General features: G+C 36.5%; 3 protein-coding genes across 4 annotated transcripts; 2 read left to right on the forward strand and 1 right to left on the reverse strand.

Annotated features, from left to right (window-relative positions):
• Nucleotides 1-138: 138 nt before the first annotated feature.
• On the forward strand, nucleotides 139-10,241 carry LOC109538092 (the record flags this gene model as incomplete). Its single annotated transcript, XM_048668826.1, is given in 15 exon segments — nucleotides 139-298; nucleotides 411-511; nucleotides 628-759; nucleotides 2,124-2,294; nucleotides 2,355-2,595; nucleotides 3,089-3,344; nucleotides 3,413-3,533; nucleotides 3,647-3,842; nucleotides 6,094-6,354; nucleotides 6,416-6,614; nucleotides 6,674-6,803; nucleotides 6,863-7,010; nucleotides 7,066-7,247; nucleotides 7,439-7,667; nucleotides 8,085-10,241. Coding segments are annotated over 15 exon segments (2,535 nt in total), but the record flags the coding sequence as incomplete, so codon positions are not given.
• Nucleotides 10,242-10,669: 428 nt separating this feature from the next.
• Nucleotides 10,670-12,900, reverse strand: LOC109538096 (40S ribosomal protein S5). 2 transcript variants are annotated; one of them, XM_019905161.2, is made up of 6 exons: nucleotides 12,760-12,900; nucleotides 12,139-12,274; nucleotides 11,547-11,768; nucleotides 11,270-11,324; nucleotides 11,022-11,182; nucleotides 10,670-10,832 (listed from the first exon to the last, which is right to left on the reverse strand). In XM_019905161.2, the coding sequence occupies exons 2-6, from the start codon at nucleotides 12,265-12,267 to the stop codon at nucleotides 10,764-10,766; spliced, it is 636 nt and encodes a 211-aa protein (XP_019760720.1). In that variant the 5' UTR covers nucleotides 12,268-12,274; nucleotides 12,760-12,900; the 3' UTR covers nucleotides 10,670-10,763. The 2 variants fall into 2 exon arrangements, with proteins under 2 accessions (XP_019760720.1, XP_019760721.1); XM_019905162.2 differs by having other exon boundaries at nucleotides 12,783-12,894.
• A 623-nt stretch (nucleotides 12,901-13,523) lies between these two features.
• On the forward strand, nucleotides 13,524-15,791 carry LOC109538095 (syntaxin-6). The gene is made up of 5 exons (XM_019905159.2): nucleotides 13,524-13,757; nucleotides 13,976-14,300; nucleotides 14,362-14,588; nucleotides 14,860-14,954; nucleotides 15,020-15,791. Exons 1-5 carry the CDS (start codon nucleotides 13,723-13,725, stop codon nucleotides 15,094-15,096), a joined length of 759 nt encoding a protein of 252 aa, XP_019760718.1. The 5' UTR covers nucleotides 13,524-13,722; the 3' UTR covers nucleotides 15,097-15,791.
• The last annotated feature ends 4,073 nt before the right edge of the window (nucleotides 15,792-19,864 follow it).

A 19,864-nucleotide genomic window follows, 5' to 3' on the forward strand; every position in this document is an offset into this window, starting at 1 on the left:
GTTCATAATGTAACTCATGTATGTCCCAGGAATATGCATGTACATCACATGAATGTTCCAGGTATATTCTGGGAATATCATTTTGCTATGTGGGTGATGGTGGTTCAACTGATTGATAGATAAATTTGCGATTTTTAGATAATTCTGGACCGTTGCAGCGCATGGGCTTTCAACGCTTTCACTCTGGAAACCGTGGCCGGTGGCCGATCACTGCCTGTACTTTGCGTACATCTTTTCCACTGGTACGGTTTACTGGATCACTTCCAGTTGGATGTGGTGTGCGTCTGGAAATTATTTAGTAAGTCCAGCAAAAGCGGCCGGAAAACTGACCAGTTCGCTTCTTAATGTTTGCGCTCAAGCGTTTTCAATTAACAAAGTTTCCCATTGCTAAGGGTCTGTTCACATTTTAGCTCTTATAGAGGAGGGATACCACAACACGAATCCCTATCACAATTCGATTCATGCGACTGATGTAACTCAAGCAATGCACTGTTTTCTTCAGGAAGAAAAGGTAGGTTTTTCAAGCATTCGCCAGTGGACTTGGACTCACATAAATGTCTTAATTGACCAACTCTAGATATGGAGCTGTTAAAGTGTTAATTAGGAGAGTCGAATTGCAAATTTCAGATAAGGCGGCACTTGACTCCACTCGAAATAATGGCGTCGCTTATTGGTGCTGTCGCCCACGATCTCGATCATCCTGGAGTGAACCAACATTTTCTCATCACCACCTCGAATCATCTCGCCATTCTGTATCAGGTATCAATATTCTATTCTCGATGTCTTTTATTATGATAGCAAATTTTGAAATAAACAGTTTCATCAGTTTATTTGCTTCGTCGTTTGAACTGATATCAACAGAAAGTGGAGCACCGCTTACTTTTCAATTTATTTAAAGGGCTGAACTCTAAATGATAATAATTTGCTTTTGCTACTTACATTTTCTCTGTGTTTGCTTGCCTAATTTTATTTTTATAGCTCTTCTAGTGAAGAATTCCGCTTGACTCTTAGATGGTCAGCAAATAAATCCTTTCTCCCGCTAGCACTTCGGGTAGAAAGTACAAATCGAGCGCCAGATAAAAATTTGTACAATTAAATTTCATTTTCATACAAAACGCTTGCATTATTAGGATTGCTTAACATTTGATATATTCGTTTTTGATATGTTGGTTTTTCGACATAAATTCACTCATTCACAAACTTGAATGAACGTTTGAGGAAATCAAGTTTTTAAATTCCTACCCATTAAAATGGAAATTGGGAAATATTGCCTAAACTTGATCGATTATTGAGACTTTTTTTAAGTAATATTCCAAAAAAACCGAATTATTCTGCGTATTAAAACAATGTTTTGCTGTGTAAACCCATCGGCGCTAAACGCAATGGATGGATTTTTGAAAAATTAAGCTGCTGGTGCAGTTGTGCGAATATGAAGTCTAATGATTCACTGAAAACGTTCAAAATTACACCAATCTTGAACTGTACCAACGAGGAGTTTGAGAATGAGCAAACCTTAATTTCCATCGAACATCCATCATATAAAGGAAAATCTGAATTTTGCCAGGATTTTCCAGTAAAACATCAATATTAGGTTCGGGCATCGTAAATTTTGCTCTCTGATAATAAACTGATTTCATATATACTTTGGCCTTTTCCAACGAAAAACATAAAACTCGTGGGATTTGGAGTCCTCGGATATTCAATTGACCCCATGTTTCTGGAAGGGAGTAATTTCCGTGAAAATGTTATGCCCGAAAACAATATGGCAAAATAAATTCTCCATTATAACTATACAGCGTTCGGCTTTTTCGAACAAGAAATTTTAGTCATTTACGATGAAAAGCCCAAACCTGAGGCATAATTAGTTAAAATGGTTCCGTGCTCAGAGCATACTTAAGATTTGGACTGTATACAGAGTGATTCAGGTTCAATCTTGATAACTTCAGGAATTAATAGAACAGGCGTTAGAAGCACTTCTAAACACCTTACAAATACTCCTTTAGTTTTAACTATCCAATCTCCTTCTATTTAAACTTGAACAGCAAAAATAATTTCAAAAAAACAGATCCTCTTTTTCTGATGATTCTGGTTCGCAGCATTTAAAATTTAATTTTCAATTTCAGAATATGTCGGTATTAGAAAATCATCACTGGAGATCGGCCGTAGGTTGTCTCTTGGAGAGTGGAGTAGCAGGTCAACTCCATCCTTACAGAGATGAGCTGGAGCAGCAAATAAGGGATCTCATCTTAGCCACTGATATCAACAGGCAACAGGAATTCCTCTCCAAGTTTCGAGTAGGTATTCGTCATTGAGTTCAATGTTTGCGTACTCAGAATCGTTTCAACTATTTTCAGAAACACATCAACGAGAACACGTTGGATCTTCGCCTGCCTGAGAATCGTCAGTTCATTTTGCAGATCGCTTTGAAATGTGCGGACATATCGAACCCGACAAGGCCCTGGGACATATCACATAAGTGGTCCATCAAGGTGTGCGATGAATTCTTCAGACAGGGCGAATTCGAAAGGGAATTGGGGTTGCCTGTCACCTCCATATGCGATCAACAGACTACATCTGTGGCGAAAATTCAAGTTGGTAAGCGAACTCAAGCTGTGGATATAAAAAAAATCAAAAAAATTGCTTCATTGTTTTAAACAACGTACGTGCAAATTCAGAAATTGAATGAGTTTCTATCCGGTAATCCGGAAAGTATAAAATAATCTCAAAAGCAGAATATTTTACACGACTTTTCTCCGCGTGACTTGGAAACTCGTGCGTCTTATGGGAAATAAATACGTTTTTATCAACGATGTTTCTGGAAGCGCGACAGCATGGATTCCTTTTTAATGTGGTAAATATTTTCGGTGTCAAAAAAACGGAAAGGTTTTGCAATTTTCCGAGAAATCCCCATGATCGTTTCAATCATGTCAGCAGCCATGTCTCTGGAATTTCGGTATTGCTACAGCTTCGATGGATTTACATTGAATATTATACAGGGTGATTCAGTCTAGATGGTGTATTAAATGTCGCACTATCTCAAAATAAAACAAAACCCGTTTTGGATGAGATTTTTCTGTATGTTTTCCAGGGTTTTTCCGTTTTGTCGTCATGCCGCTCTTCTCCGAATGGCACAGATTTATGCGCAGCGCCCTTTCTACGCACATGATGGAGATGCTCGACTCCAACCGCAGGCGGTGGGAAGAGCAAGAGTGTGCAGAACAGGCCGAAGAAACTCAAACCGAACTGTCCGATGCCGAGCCGGAAGTCAGCGATGAGGAGGAGGCGACGAAAAGGTCTTCGGATAGCACCAGCATTCATGATTTCATCCCGCCACCTCCAGTCAGGTAAAGGACTCTTATATTAGGAAGAACTTGAATCGTTGAATGAATATCGTTGTTGGCTATTGTTCTAGTGAGCCGCGAAGACAATCACTCGCCGTGCCAACTCCGGAGTCTTTAGGTATCAGGCGACACTCCGTTCCAGTTCATATGGAAATCCCTCACCAGACTGGAGGTTCACCGCAACGACACCAAGTAAGTAAGCTAAAGGTGCTGCAGATTGAACACCAATATAGCTTTCGACTAATTTCTTGTTTCTCTTAGTGCGATTTCCTTGAAAGAATATTGCTGATACTCTTTTTCAACAGGCGGCGCTTCCACGCACTATTTACCGAAGGGAAAGTTTACCAAGTACTGCCACCATCAGGGTTACACAGGGCAGATCGCCGGTATCACCTCAAACCGAATCTAGGGCTTCCAGTGGACTTAGAGAAGAGGACGAGTTGTTGCAGTATGGATCGCAATCTTCAGTTATAAGCAGCGGCAGCCCGTACCATTCTTCAGGTATAGATGATAAAAATTTGTTCTGGATTGTTTTTCGACAATCAACTTGAAAAGTTTGGAGTTTATTCAATCACGGTTTCAAAACTGCCGAATGCTAAACGATTGATATACATATCTGGAAAATATCTTTTTGAACTGATTCAGTCGCGATCTAAAAAAACCCCAAGCACAATTTTTTTTGGTAACAGTAAAACTGGTTAAGAATAAAAAAGAACGAAAATTTGACAACCGTGGCTTGGAAAGTATTAACTTTTGGATCAGGCAAACTTGCCTGAAAGGCAACTTTTTGGAAGTGAATTTTGTCACATTAGTTGAGGACTACTCTCTAAATAACAAATTTATTTTTCTAAGAAATCGGGTCCAAATACTTTATTGAATTTAATGCAACTTTTCAAGCTCATTGTGCGCATTTTTCCGCAGAATTAAAAAACCTTTTGACGCAAAATTCGCATTAACTTATTGCCATTTAAGCTTTTCAAGGGAATGAAGCAATCAAAAGTGTGCCACAAGTTTTGCTTTTTAACAATTTAGTTTACGGTTACCCTTCTTTGTAGGAAACTCTCGAAGAAAGAACTCTAGTCACTATTATTTCGCTAGTTTTATGGACCAAATCGGAGAAAACTAAAAGTTGTCTAGTTTCATCCCGATTTAGTTCACTTTTTACGGTTGTGAGTACTGAATTTGATGTTTTCGCTGTTTGGCTTAAAAAAAAACGACTAATCTACGGCAGGTTTGCTATTTGTCGCTAATAAAATATGCTGGGCAATTCATACATCTTGAATATCGATATTAGTAAAAGTGGGGGTCGCTTTAGAATATCAACATCCGTTTAGTTCTTACTTGAAGAACAAAGTCTAGAGGTTTTTAATCCACTGTATAGTTTTGGCGTTAAAAGTTAGTTATAAATAACTATTAAAATGAAACGTTTTTTTTTTTGGTGGGCTTAAAGTCAATTACTTTTGAAACTCTCAAATGCTGCTTTCAACTAGGGCTCGGAATCAAACTCGAATAATTCGAGTATTCGAATATTCGAAAAGCGAATAATTATGTGTAATCATAACTCGAATATTCGAATATCCGAATACTCGAATACACCAACATTATCAAACTCACAAGGTGCAAATATCTTTATATGCACTTTGTATACTTTTATAAAATAAATTATTCATATTCTACAAGCATTTAAACAAATACCCATATATTTACAAGCAATTGAAAATAATCATATTTACTCTCCTGCAAATGAATGTAAAATTACGTCTCTGTGTTCTGGTGATACGCGTCATCAACTTTTGCGCGGTGTTACAATTATCGTATTCCTTATAATCCTTATTATAAGGTTTTATCCGTTGCGGCTAGTTGCCAAAAATGATATGAGATAACGATTTTTCTTCTTGGAAAACGGTGAACGGAAAACGAACACTCGAATATCTAAAGAATACGAATAGAAATACTCGAATATTCGTCAGATATTCGAGTATTCGAATAATTTTACTATTCGAATAAACCACTAAACAAATATTCGAATATCAGGTTTTTTAAAATTCCGAGCCCTACTTTCAACATCTAACTGCGATATTAAATCCAAACAATATTTATTACTAAGAAGAAAACCGATCTTGTGAAATGGGGTTATAAAGTGAAGTTAAACCGATCTGTAAAAGTACAGTTAGGAAACAACAAATAACCCAAAAATTTCCAAGACAATCGGCAATAATTTCCAATATGACTTAAATTTTTAATAAATCGTACGATTAATCGATTGCAGCCCGATTTCACGCTCAAAACAATTATCCACATTGTATGCTCAATTTCTGGGAATTTGCCACGAAGATCAGGGCGACTTTGGGGCTGTAATAAAGACATAAATATCTCTCAAATGAAGTTCACTCGACTCCATCTCCCATTAAGCATTTTTTTCGTGGTTATCTTGGTTCCCCCCTGATGTTGCCAAAACACGTCTGAGGCTTTTTCAATCTTTTTTGCTTCAAAACTTTTTGTTCGTTTTCAAAATACCTTGCGGTTTAACGTCTATACATTGCTCGCCATTTCTGCTATCTGATTCCAGAGTATGTTTGAAAAACACCCGGTTTTTTTCATTTTTCATGTTTCTACCTACTCATCATTAAAAAAATGCTTTCCAAAATTTACCGAATAATTTTTCATTGATACCTCACTACATATTGCGTTGCAGGCTTTTGAAACAGTTGCAGGTTTTTCCTGTACCAAAATAATGAGTGACAATTTTCAGAGGAAAATCCAGAACGTCCGTTAAGCGCCGAGAATCTCTTGCCAGAACCTTCGATAGCTTCCATGTCAAGCAGTAGCGCCATCCGGCATCTCACGTCGGTTTTACAAAGTGCCGCCGATAGAGCAACGCAGGCAACATCCGGCTCTAACACTAAGTGTCTCACGAGGCAACAAACGTTCCCTCCACCGCAACCCTACATGAGGGTGCGGTATATGAGCGCTACTGTGGAAATGTCGACTTGCCCGGAAACTTCCCACGAAGGTAAGTTCGGTACTTCACTGGCAGCCACACCGCGGCAATGCATGTGGAATGTTTGCTATAGGCGACAGTAGGACCAGCTCATCTCACAGTTCGCACGAAAACATATCACGCAGTGAAAATGCAAAGAAGCAACTGATTCATTCGGTTCACCCACCAAATCAGCAGTCCGCAAACTACACTATTCCAGCTATTGCAGTGTTGAGTCCTAATAACAGCAGACCCCCTGATCTGCTCCTGTCTACTGACTCTAAAACTCACTGGTAGGTAACCTTAGCACTGATCCATCCAAGATAACTTTTAAGTATTGTACGGCTTCCAGCATTAGCAATAAGAGGGAGACGGACTCGTCTGGCGGCGAAAAAGAAAAGGAAAAACGAGTGAAATTGTCTGAAAGTAGCGGTCCATTTTGCGAAAAGGAAAATTTGGACCCGAGCAAACTGCAGACTGCGGTAAGTGTGACGATCCGTTTAGCTTCAGCTCATCTAAGCCAAATTTTTAATTATTACAGTCCATGCCGCGCAGAGGTTCCGCCCCAGTATCTCTAGTTTTATCCAAGCCGGATGAATTTGTGTCCTCTGCAGGCGGAGGACTCACTCTATCCGACGTGCAATCATTGCGCAGGGGCTCAGTGCCAGTTGAAATTTCCCATCATTTTCGTAAGTCTGAAATAACATCTGCAGTGTCTGATTGCTGCATCTGCAATGTTTCTAGGGAGTTTCGACGAAGATAATGGAAATGATCAACCATCACCTCACATCATCAACATCACCCCCGTCGAACCGAATCGCACGTTCTGGTTGTACCAGAGACGGGGTTCTGCTCCAGTTGATTTGCCTCCAAGTGGAGTTTCGAATCGGTTCGAGTTAACTCGGCATACTAGTCTTAATGGAAAGGTAAATGCTCGATATGCAAGGTTTGCTCTCTTATCAACCTCCATTCCCTCCACTCCTAAACACTTTGTTCCTGATCCAAGTATATCCATTTTTTCCACAGGGGTAGCAAAACAACTGCACAGCCTAACCGTTTCCAACTCTTGTCAAAATGCACGCACTTTGTAGTAAAATAAATATTTTGATTGGTTTAGGCGTGCCGTGGTCGCGGTAAGAAACCGTTGCGCAGGCGCAGCAGTGGCGGCCCGGAAACCGTTAGTGGTGGGGGCAATGGCAGTGATGTGGGGGGCGGCGGWTCCGATGTGCTGGCCAGATTTTGCGCACAATTGCACAGACGAACCACGCCTGGTCAGAGTCCAGACGCGCTGCTGGCACGGCGCCGAGGMTCCTTGCCGCTAGAGGTCCTTACAGTTGGTCACTCAGGTAATTACAAGCACAATATTACTATTTTACAACACAGRGTGAGATATCCAGAGGTGATCACCCTGTATGGRGTGTTCCATGATACGGGRTTTGAAATGGARASAAYTCACAAGAGGTGTTCGAAAATCGTATAACTCTACACATATTTGTGCCCGTGTAATCACGTTATTGGGCACTCTTCGCAGCATTACTGGGCTCACATTTTGGGTTGCTTCTCGTATTCGTTTAATCAACTCCTGCTCAATTTGTACTGGYGTTCAGTAGACCAGAGGTTTAATGTGTCCTTATATCCTGTGTGTGCTACATACATGGTTGGGATGTAGCCTTCTCTGTTGCTGTACCTTTTTCATACGAAAACTTCTCGCTTGATACGATCTTCAGCGCTTAATTGTATTTAAAGTTTTTGAATTTTTCTAGTATTTTGACGGTTACCAATGCGCCATTAGGGCCGTCCACGATCGCAATAAGGACCAACCCACCATCACAAAATAAGAAATATACCCAGACGACTGACATCTTCAAACCCGTTTTTCACCTGTTTAGCTCATTAGATTTAAGGATCATTAATCGTATATTCGTAAATTATTTATAAGAAACTATGGAACAAGCCAAATATTTTGAAATATTCATTACTAAATGTGTATTCAGACGTCGTTTTTGTTTTGGCCAGGAGAAAAGTGAAAATAATCGTTGCCGGAGCAAACTTCTTTTACAGTCGTTTTCGCTCCTTTTATCACATCAAATCCATTCGTTATACGATAGGTTTTTCTCCTATGCCATTCATAAAAAAATTCGCTTAGGTCTTTAACGTATTAAAAACGAGTGCAATGAGTGTCAGTACATTTATATAGAATGTAACCTCTTCGGAAATAATCAACGTAGATTTTAAGATCAACTATCGAGTTAAGTTTATTTATTTCATAATTTTGCATACTTCGTTTGATTAGTGTGTGCGTGGACATATTTTTTACTGTTTTCGGCGTGTATTATTACATACATAATGGCTTAAGTACCTCTGTTATTGGTGAGTATCTCAACTGGTGAAATAAATTAATTGCCAAAACTTAAATATCTATGCCACATTGCTATCAAACAACGTCCAACTAATGCTGCATAATTAACTATTTTCAAATAAGGGCAGAACTCTTATTAAAATACGTAAATTGTATTCTTCAGAAAAATTTTGCCAGAATATCGTATAGATATGATATCTGTTGCAGTAAGTCAGGCATTAATTTATTTTGCCAGTGTAAAACCTGCCATCTTCGTTTTTAGAAAAGAAAACTAATGTAAACAGAATCTAAGAAAACAAAACATTGTGCGGTATGGCTTACAACTTCTTGAACAAATACCATGTAAACACTCAGCTCTAATGCCAGAGGCAGAATACAATTGATTCTGTTATTTGTTAATTCAGCAGTTTCAAACAATAAAAAAAATCAAGATGGCAGTTTCGTGCAATATCATTTCCTAGTGTATATCGGAAAACCAAAAATTCGACTCACTTATATTGTTTTTATTACCGGTAGACTTAAGTAGAATATAATAACCATTGTGAATTTTTCCCAGAAAATGTTATTAAGTAAATGACTGTTCAATGTGATTGACTTTCCCGTATCGTTTTCGTGATTGTACGTGTAGGATATGTGTAATGTAGCTGGAGTAGCAGAACATGTTTACCGATCGACTGCTTGCAAAGTGAAAATAGTCAATATAAATTGTAATATTACTTTTTATTTTGCGAGGTAATTACTTTCATAGATAGACCAGTTCAAAAGATAAAAGTAAATGAAATCAAATCAATCTTTTTTCAAAATAAATATGATTTCTCATACTTATATAACTGATAAGAAGAAATGTCAGCATCCACAACTAATAGAGATTATGATGGCACAAATAAAACGAGACGAATCAAAACACTTTGCAAAGTCGATCCCTTGAAAGCGAAAACATGATACGCTCTTAAAAGGTTTATCATTGTAACACCCCAATAAATACACAAAAAAATAATCTAGAAATAGGCCACATCTCTTAGGAAATAATTGGTATCACGTTTTGACACAAAGACTTGAAAAATTGCCATTGGATAGAAAAGAAAATGAATGAACCATTTATTTCGCATACAATGTCATCGTGTCAAAACAATTAGGTTTTTAATATATCCACAATATGTTTGTCACCAAAAACTTTTTCTCTAGGACCACTTACTTCAAGTTCAGGGAATGTTCCTAAAATGTTCCCTAATGATCTTTGCATAGCTCTTACCTTAAACAACAGCACATTTTGTCATTGTAATTCATTGTCACATTTTTGAAATAGAAAATACAAATGCGGGAACAAATGTGGAACATTGGCCCTAAACAGAAAAAACTACGAACAGGGTTTCAAAAAAATGTAACAAAAATATATGCTTAAATGAAATAAGACTGGTAGAAGAATGACAGTAGAGAAGTGAATAGATGTGAGCCAACATAAGTTTTTGGTCAAAATAATCGTTACGCTTAAAGTTCAATCTACGGACTACTCATCTTTGAAAATTGATTGAAGAATAAAAATTCATGTTTTTATGAGAAATTTTCGTTTTGCTATTTCCCATACCTATGAATATCCACTAGGGCATTTTATCGAAAGAAAAACAGAAATGTCATTCAGTAGAAAACTCTTTTTAAAAGCTTCTTTTTACACTTTTACGCCTTTTTCACAAAATAACCAACCTTGAAATATGTTCAATAGACGATAATTACACTATGATCCATTTGTTGTACTTTTTTTAGCTTAAACGTTCATAAAAATAAGCTTAGCTAAAGCTAGAGCAGATTTGCAAGAAATGTTTCTTTGTAAGTGTTCAAACCACCTAATTTTCTTGAGGGTGACCCATTACAATAAGTCAATTTAATTTTTAATCAATGCTAAAGTTTAAAGAAAAAAATGGTTCTCTCGCCCAACTCCCACTTTCCGGCTATTGCTGCTAAGGAGCGAAAACAAAACAAAAAATTATGTAATTGGATCTTAAAAAACTTTATTTTCCGTAATAAAATACAGCAAAGCATACATTTCATATGATTTCCTATATTTTATTACATTACATCTATTCTTTTAACGGTTGGATTTGGCAACTCGCTCCAATTCATCCTTCTTTTTGATGGCATACGAGTTAGATGAACCCTAAAACAAAAATATTTACCGTCCTTGCCTACGCTTAATACTTAGGATTTTAAATATTCCTCAGAACGTTCAGTAAACTACTTGTCCATCAACATGGTGTATTTCTGACAAGAGGTGTCAGAATATTTTAAGTGACTCATCATTTTCAACCGTGTGTTTTAAAAAAGTGAGATAAAGAACTAAACTCACCTTAGCAGCATTGATCAACTCATCAGCTAAGCATTCAGCAATGGTTTTGATGTTCCTGAAAGCAGCTTCACGAGCTCCAGTGCAAAGCAACCAAATGGCTTGGTTCACTCTCCTCAAAGGCGAGACGTCGACAGCTTGTCTCCTTACTGTACCGGCTCTACCTGTAAAACAAATCCAATTAAAAAGAATATGCTTAGACCTTTAAGCCATTCATTATTAATCGATTCGTTACTCGAACTCGAACTTACCAATTCGAGTAGAATCTTCACGAGGGCCAGAGTTGATAATGGCCGTAACCAGAACCTGCAACAAAGTAAATAATATAGATACCTGAAGGATGGCAGAAAAAAGCGTAAAAACATTACTGATGTCAGATTAAATAATCACCACAGTTTTTGGTCTGAAGAGGTGTCAGAAAATATTTAATTATTTGTATCATCATGAAGTTATTCAGTATCTACTGTTCAATACAATGTATATAACCAATTTTTTTAAAGCTTTGAAATGAACGAAAATGATCCTTACCTGCAGAGGATTTTCTCCGGTAAGCAAATGAATAATTTCAAATGCGTGTTTAACGATACGAACGGCCATCAATTTCTTGCCGTTGTTTCTGCCATGCATCATCAATGAGTTGGTCAATCTTTCCACAATGGGGCATTGCGCCTTGCGGAAACGTTTGGCCGCATAACGACCTGCGGAATGGGGCAGGTACTTAGCATTCTTTTCTTTAACGGCAATGTAATCCTGGAACAAACCACCATTTCAATAGTAATAATAAGTGAATAAAAGTAGTTATAAACGCAGTTGCTAAAATCAGATAGTGCATGTCACCAATATTTTTTTCTGTAGAGGTGTCAGATTAATTATTAAAAAATCATCATTAATTGGAAACGAGGGATTACGGTTGACCAGTGAATCGAAGATTGAAATATACTGGATATTAGGCAGTTTCAGTGACATACGATTTTTGCGATAGTCCAAAGATCGCATGCTTTCTGAGTTGAACTGCTTCATATGCTGCTGTTGATGCCGTCATAAGTAGCTTGTTTGGGTACTACTAAACTTTGAGAGCGTATTTTTGGTCTCTTGGATAAGTAAATTTACTGATGCTTACTTGAAGCGACATGTCCGAAACTTGGACGTCGTCGCAGTTCCATTTTGCGAAGAGTTTTATCTCAGGAATAACATTTCCCGAGATTGCGGCTGGAGCAGCCCCTACTTCCTCTGCCCATGTATCAGACATAATTGAACTGAAAATAAAGTGTACACATTAAAATACGTTTTTAACATACACTAATGGCACGGTGGCGGCTGATCTAAGTCAGATATTTTAAAAATCACCAAGGAAAATTCTGCCAAGAGGTGTCAGAAATTTAAATTAATCATCACTTTATCCGCAAAATAGCTGGTGTTCAGACAGAAGGAAATTAAATTACTAAAACTTTTGCTACATGTTCTGAACGTCCGTCAGCAGAACGCTGTTTTCAACAGAATCTCCAAAAGCCGGGAAAAATAGAATTTCTAAATATGGCCAATATTTCGGAATGGATTAACACGTGAAACACTTGAATACTTAAATGTTAAAGCCCCATTTGGGCAAATAAGGTTCAAACACGTGTGATCAGTGAGTAGCGAAAAAGTTAGGTTACCATTGCAATTGGATTTTCGGCTATACTATTGCTAGTGCGGTAATTTTATTAGATTCAAACAATTAATTGTTATCAATAGAACATACCTTTATATTCTTTTGAACTGTACCTGTTAGAACTAATACGCAAACGGCGGATTTCTAGATCGCACACAACAGCTTATCGGCCATTTGCTAAGAGAAAGACGTGAGAGGGACGGTTGACAGAAGCCACGGCCGAAGACGCCTGTCAAGTTGAAGTAAAACGGATACGGAAGTATCGTTGCGCCATCTATAAAGTAAAATAGGGTACTCTGAAAACAGCCCAATTTATAATTATTAATAAGCTTGTTTTATTATATAAATTAGTTTAATAACTAATTTATGCTTTGCTTTTCCACGGGATAGAAAGAAATGACAGAGGCTGATTTTTTTAACTACACAGACAGAAAATTTTCGCGTTTTGCCAAACCGATAATTTTTCTTCTAGTTGATTTTAGCTTAGACACATTTCGTAGATATTCGGACTAGTTTCTATACATTTCTTGACTCTTTATTAATTTTGATTAGTATAATTAGTTAGTTTGTTTAAGTGGTTTTTTTTTTGGTGCGTTTTAAGAAAAGTTGCTGGGAAACATATTTGTTATACAGGGAGCATATTTTAACGGATAATCAATATATGTGGACTTTTTTCCAGTAAACGGTATGTCCCATCACATTACTCAAGATGTTAGTCTTTATTCAAAAATATATACTTATTATTTTAGGGCAAAGACTGTTAATCAAAAGTTATTTTTTCAGATAATAAGTATAAGCTGGCACCGCTGTATGACTCAAAATCTATTTGAAATATGACGTTAATGACGTGCGACTACCCCGGCGTCGATTGTCAATGTCACTAATCAATTCTTCTTGTCTTTATCCTATGATTCTACGATTTAGGAAATAAACAAAGCAAAAATGTTTCAATCTCATCTACACTTCATAATACAAAGCTAGAAATTTTACAGGGTGTTTAAAGAGTTTCTCGCATACAACTCCTATTCTATACAGTTCATTTTTGTCTCACAAATGACTTTGGAAGATCCATTTTTTGTTGTGAAAGAGTAAGATCCTGGCTTGCACACCTATGCATGAAGTTTTCCTGTGGGGTTTTCTTTCGTTTTTAGTGAAAAGTGTGTATTTTTAGCTATTATTGCCTGTAGCTTAATTATTCTTTTTATTCGCTTACATTATGGCTGCATACTTACAAATTCATTCATTTTAGTGGTAATAATATCGGTGCAAAAGAGACATAAATGTAGTAAGACACTCCCCTTTTCAGTGAAGTATTTAGGGCTCTAAAGAAAACCCGTGGTCTCTATCGTCGATGGTCTGATTTCCAGAGCGAGTCAGAGCTAATCACCAAAGATGAAATCGATTGGACCAATACTGAACTGAAAAACTCACTTAGAAGTATTGAATGGGACCTAGAAGACTTAGAGGACACTATCGACATTGTTGAAAAGAATCCCTCTAAGTTCAAAATCGACAATAAAGAATTGACCAAGAGAAAACATTTTATCGACTCGACCAAGAGCGAAATTCAGTCTATGAAGGATAGGCTTAGTATGAACAGAGGGAAGGACAAAGATAAATTTGCCAGACAGGTACTAACTAAAACTGGAATCAAAGCCAAGAATATTGTCATGACAGGGCTGTGATTTTCAGCCTCTTTTGGAGAACAACAGTCCAGCTAGATTAACCAGCATGCATAGCGGAACCAAATATTCGAAGCTAGAGAATGAGATTGAAAGCCCGCAGCATCAATTTCTGCAGAGGCAGCAAATGTACGAGGTTCAGAATCAGGAGGACCAACTTGAGGCGATTGCAGACAGTTTGGGCTCATTGAAAACTGTGTCTAGGCACATTGGGATTGAGCTTGATGAGCAGGAAGGGTAAGTATTCCAACATTTTCCTGAAATATTCGAATATTCATTTTTTTTTAAATTGTAATTGAACCCTACTTGTGTTAATGGGAAAACTGTTTGTTGCTGTTAAGAAAAGAAATGTTTATAAGTGATTTTTTGGATAATTAAAGTGATTTAAAATGTAGCAAATGTAGTAAGAATTGACTTAACTTAACTCAGTGAAGTCGTTTTGTTAGTTCTGTCCTAATTTAAGCTCTACTGGGTATTTTCATTAAGCAGCAATACTTAAATTTTCCAGAATGTTGGATGAATTTCGAACAGAGCTTGAAAGCACTGACTCAAAACTGGATACCACCATGAAGAAGATGGCTAAAGTGTTGAGAATATCAAATGGTAAGTCCTCGATTAAATCATCCATTGCATAAATAATTGTTTTCAAAATTCAATTTTTGTTTCAGAAAAGGGCCAGTGGATTGCCATAATTGTTCTAATTGTAGTAATTATTATTGTGATACTTTTATTCTTTATACTGTGATTTGGTTTTTCGTGGAATCAAGCTGTTTGTGTAGTGGTGAATAGACGTACAAAATTCAAACTGAACAACATTGTATCGAATTTAATTTTTTTTTCCGGTAGCTCTAGCGATATTAGTAAGTAAAGCTAAATGCTTTTCTATTTACCTTTAATTAATTTGCAAGTGCAGTTTTGTTATTGGGCGTCTATTTAATTGTATTAAAAAATATTTATATAAGAAAATGGTGTGCCATAAATTAGACGTGATCAAAGTTATATACCTTACTTCTCATGAATACTAAAGATGACCTCAGCAAAGTAGACATGTTTTTATACATTGTTTCTTGAAACGTAGCTTGGCCTTAGGTAAAACTTAGCAAAGTTGTTAAAAGTAAGTACATAACTGATAGTTACTAATGAGATTGATATCTGGTTCATACAGTGAAATATGTGGTCGGATTATTGTTACAAATGTCTTGTTTTTATATAAAACTAGTGACTAGATATGTATCAACATATAGCGGTTAGAAAGCTCGGTATATTGAGTTATTGCTAATTATGAATTATTTACAAGTGGTATTTCAGAAAGCCTAGTCTTGCATTTATTTGGTAGATTTGTCTCTGAACTTCAACAAAGATTATTTTGAGTCTAATTATTTTTATACTTTTATTGTCGTAATAACTGAAATTTATGTAATATAGAATATTTATTGATAATTTGATTATTACTTTTACCCTTTCCGTATTCGGTTTTAATCTCGATTTTCGAATTCGAAGACATCACTTTTAAATACCCCAAAAATTATTATTTTTCCTAATTTAACTGACTTGGTATCTCTTACGGTTTCGGAAATTTCCATGCAATGAAGTTGAAAAAGTTACGAACAAACATGATTTTTTTAGCGCCTTTTCCATGTAAAGATTAGCTGGCAAAGACGTAGTTTTCGATATACAGGATGTTAAAAGATTTTTTTTATATTTCCCAAACGAATACTGAAATAATTTGTCATCAAAGTAATTTCAACAAATTTAGCATGAAGATAAAAAGGTAAAAAGGACTGAGAAATATTAAATATGAAAAAAAACTTCTTTTGCATAATAAAAGTTGCACATCGATTTCTGCACGCTCTGTATGCCAGACTTTACTGTCCGTCGAAAATGGAGATAAATTAACAACAAATTGTAAAGTTTGGGAACAGAAATTTTGGGAAAACAATAATACGATGTCTCAGGTTCATCTGCTAAAACTACCTACTAAAAGTATCTGTTGCCGTTACACGTTGTCGTGCGCGTTTATTTTCTTGTTTTGCGGCAAAAGCACTTCAACTTTTAAAGTTCGGTTCGGCAGCAACGCGTTTTGGTTGTCTATTTGCTTCACGATCGACCTTATGAATGAAAACGTTTTGCTGTCCTTATTTTCAAACTCACTTTCGCAAATAAAGAACTTTTTGCCCAACTGTACATCCATTTTTCGCTGTTCTTATTCTTAGATTTTGTTTGCGCTTGTTGCGTTCCATCGTTTTCTTCGGCCTTCGTGTCGTCACTGGATTATTAACGCGATATACTTGTGCACAATTTTGAAATTGGAGTAGGAAACTGGCAATATGGGCCGTTTAAACTTCGTAATTTTTTTATCTCACGATACGGTTTTTCACTTTTTATTGGGAAGTTGATGCTTATTTTGCAGGTGTTACGAGTACTGGGGCTATATTTACGTTTTTAAAGGACAAGTGGAACTCAGTTAAAATTCCTTGAGATATTTTTAAAACCCTCTTTCGGTAATTGGCATATTTTTATATAGAAAGACGGTTTTATAAAAATATCTGTTTTTATTCTTTGTACCCAAATGTTGGACGCAATCGAACGCTTTTGTCAGGTCCCGAAATAGTCATGAGGTATTTTTACAACGAAAACTGTAATCAGACGTAGTCGAACATTCCGTATTTTAGAAGGTTTCGGGGCAAAACAATTGAAAATTAGAAACATTTCACGTATTTCATCAAACTAACAGAAAAAAGACTGAAAAACCGACGCTTCACAGTTCGATGAGACAATTCAAGCGTGGCACTATAATTAATATCAATTATCGGTTGTTTTTGGTGCGAAAATATCCTCAACTTATTTTTCCAATTTGACGCTTGGTGGCTTGAACGGGAATTTGTGTGTTATCTAGAGTTTTTTCAGCCTCAAGCTCAAGATTCGATTCAAACTCCGTATGAGACGCGGTCATGTTAAATTCCTTAATTTTTTTTAACCATTATGCACAGTTTCCTCACTAAATTGATCAAGGAAATATAACTAATTGATCAAATATTAATATTGTAATTAACTGCAATACATCAGTCTCTCTTCAGTGTTTCAGCAGTTATTAAATACGTAATTTTTATGGTAAATTGTTTTCGTACAATTTTTCATAGCTTATAATTAATTAATTAAATTAAACGAGTTAATTAATTAATTTAATTAACACAATTACGACGTTTAAAAAAGTTAATGTGATGAATGAATTTATGTGAACTGATAACGCCTTTTTGCTGTGACAGGTTTCCATGAAAGTTGTCATTGAAAGTGACCTTATATTGACACATCTTCCACGTCTTTTTGCCGTGAATATTACGTTTCGTGTAGTCCTCACAAAATTTTCTCAATTTTTTTATTTTTTTACCGTTTTTTAACCGTTTAACGTAAATACGCGTTAAATATTTTTTCACAAAAACGCACAAAAAACGAAAAAGAAGTGCGCCCCTGTCCAGTTGCATCAAGCAGTCGAGGTTTCATCAATTATTTTTACCACGACAGCCGTGCAGCATCCAGTGAGCGATGGATGACGTGACGCAGAGAATTGCAGCGGCGGGTGGTTGGGCAACGCCATCAATGCATCTTGCAGATCTTGTGCCATGTTGTCATATCTTTATTTTTTTTCATTTTCCTAAACGGACCATTCGTCTCCTCCTTACGGTATTTACGGTATTACGGTACCTTATTCATCATAGAATGTTGATGACAATTTTTGGCAATTTTGCGGCTCCGAAAAGTGCATGGGCGGCTCTTATGTTCCTTAAGTCACAAAAATCTCTATCTTCCATTAACGCTCTTTCCCTTGATCTTTCCATCCATTGTCAGCTTTAGGAATTGGCACTTGGAATTTAGTTTTTCTTCTTTTCACTATGTGGAACAAACCCCTTCGCATTGCGTTAGGACTTCGTTCGACACACAACCCATAAGAAAAAGTCTAATGGGGTTAAATCTGGCGACCCAGCTGGCCAAAAAACATCGGGGTATCTATGAATTATCTTCCATTAAAGCCATTTTTAAGATTTGGCGTTCCTTCCGATCGTACCAACATTTTCCTAGCCAAAAACGGATCTTCTAGCTTTCTTTGGATAAGAAAACAAAATTCTATTCATCTCTGGTCAGGTAGTCTCCAGGTTGTAAAGCATATAATGTGGTTGATACGGATGAAACTTATTCTCGTTAAACAATTTTCAACAAAGTGTGGCAACAACAGGCGACGTCCTGCTGTTGTTATCGCGTCCAGGATCCGCGCTGGGACTGAAAGGGGATTGGGGGGAAGGGCGACTTGTCTCAATGCAACGCTGATGATGATGATGAATGTGCCTGTCACTGCACCCCCGGGAATGGAAGGGGAAACCAACAGGGGCGGCGTCCATTGGAAAAACAATTAGAGCAAAAAAATCGACGACCCGTAATGTGGTTTGAGTGGGCTAAACAACTGCAGGTGTTTTGAGGGCGACTCCATACCTATGTGGTTCATTCGCTGAATAAAACCGGTGCATTTTTTGGAGGAAGAACTTTTGAGGAATATTACGACAAACTGAAAGTAGTGGTGGCTTCAATGGGACCAAAAGTGGGTTAGAGAACGGACAGAAAATTTAAATTAAAAATCTGTAATCAAACATAATAACGCCTAGAAACTGTAAGATTGCTCTGTCGAAGGGTAGTACGTATCAAACTTCAAATACAAAATGGCTCAGGTTGAAAGTCACTATTTGAAATAGCTGAAAAGGCATAAAAAATAAGAAAAACTTTCTTATTTTTAAAAGTTTGAAGCAAAAGTTCGTTTTCTTATGATATTTTTTAAATCATTTGTTTAATTTGCATCAACATATTGATAGTTCAACATCAGCGATTAATTTTTTACGTGTTCTGGTCATTTCTAATAAAAAAACTGTTCTTAAAATTTTCATTTACACTTTAGCTTCCAAGCTTTAGTTACAGATTGGATCAGAAAAGGTAGGACGCCCCCCCAGTTAACGCGCCACTGATGTTGACCTAAAAACTATTCCAATCATTATGCAACTATCGACTATAATACGAGGTATAAAAAATGATGCAAATTGAATGAAAGTTTTGAAAATTATGATTAAAACCTTTTTTTATTTTGACACACTTTATCTGCAAATATAGTTTTTGAATAAAAATGTACATTTTTCCATGCCCTTTTACCAAGTAAAATGCGCGACATTTGACCGGCACCACCACTGTATAAAGCAAATCTGTCCTATTTAAATATGACAATTTTATTATTATTAATGAGTTTTTGTCTTAATATGCTCACAATTCGGAGCTCTGGAGAAAATTGTATGTCAGTCTTCTGACTCCGCCTGTATGAATTTAAAAAATAATTTAAAATCCTTCAGGCACCCTTATTCCTTGAGAGAACCCAACATTACTTAGGAACGGTAAAAAATAATTTTTAAACATCACGTACATCTGAAAATATTATATCTTCATTTAGCATAATTTTGATACACCCAGTATACAAAAAT

The sequence above is a fragment of the Dendroctonus ponderosae genome, unplaced genomic scaffold (genome assembly GCF_020466585.1).
Source record: "Dendroctonus ponderosae isolate FM_Combo_2020 unplaced genomic scaffold, Dpon_F_20191213v2 Dpon_F_20191213_8, whole genome shotgun sequence".
Lineage (NCBI taxonomy): Eukaryota > Metazoa > Arthropoda > Insecta > Coleoptera > Curculionidae > Dendroctonus > Dendroctonus ponderosae.

What these genes read in the sequence shown, in the direction of transcription:
- LOC109538095 (XM_019905159.2), top strand. Translation starts at nt 13,723, where the DNA reads ATGACTTTGGAAGATCCATTTTTTGTTGTGAAAGA. An exon ending in CCATTTTTTGTTGTGAAAGA is followed by an intron (nt 13,758 to 13,975) that starts GTAAGATCCTGG and finishes TCCCCTTTTCAG; the next exon opens with TGAAGTATTTAGGGCTCTAA. An exon ending in AGTGTTGAGAATATCAAATG is followed by an intron (nt 14,955 to 15,019) that starts GTAAGTCCTCGA and finishes TTTTTGTTTCAG; the next exon opens with AAAAGGGCCAGTGGATTGCC.
- LOC109538096 (XM_019905161.2), bottom strand. Translation starts at nt 12,267, where the DNA reads ATGTCTGATACATGGGCAGAGGAAGTAGGGGCTGCTCCAGCCGCAATC. An exon ending in TTTCGGACATGTCGCTTCAA is followed by an intron (nt 11,769 to 12,138) that starts GTAAGCATCAGT and finishes GGTTTGTTCCAG; the next exon opens with GATTACATTGCCGTTAAAGA. An exon ending in AGTTGATCAATGCTGCTAAG is followed by an intron (nt 10,833 to 11,021) that starts GTGAGTTTAGTT and finishes TTTTTGTTTTAG; the next exon opens with GGTTCATCTAACTCGTATGC.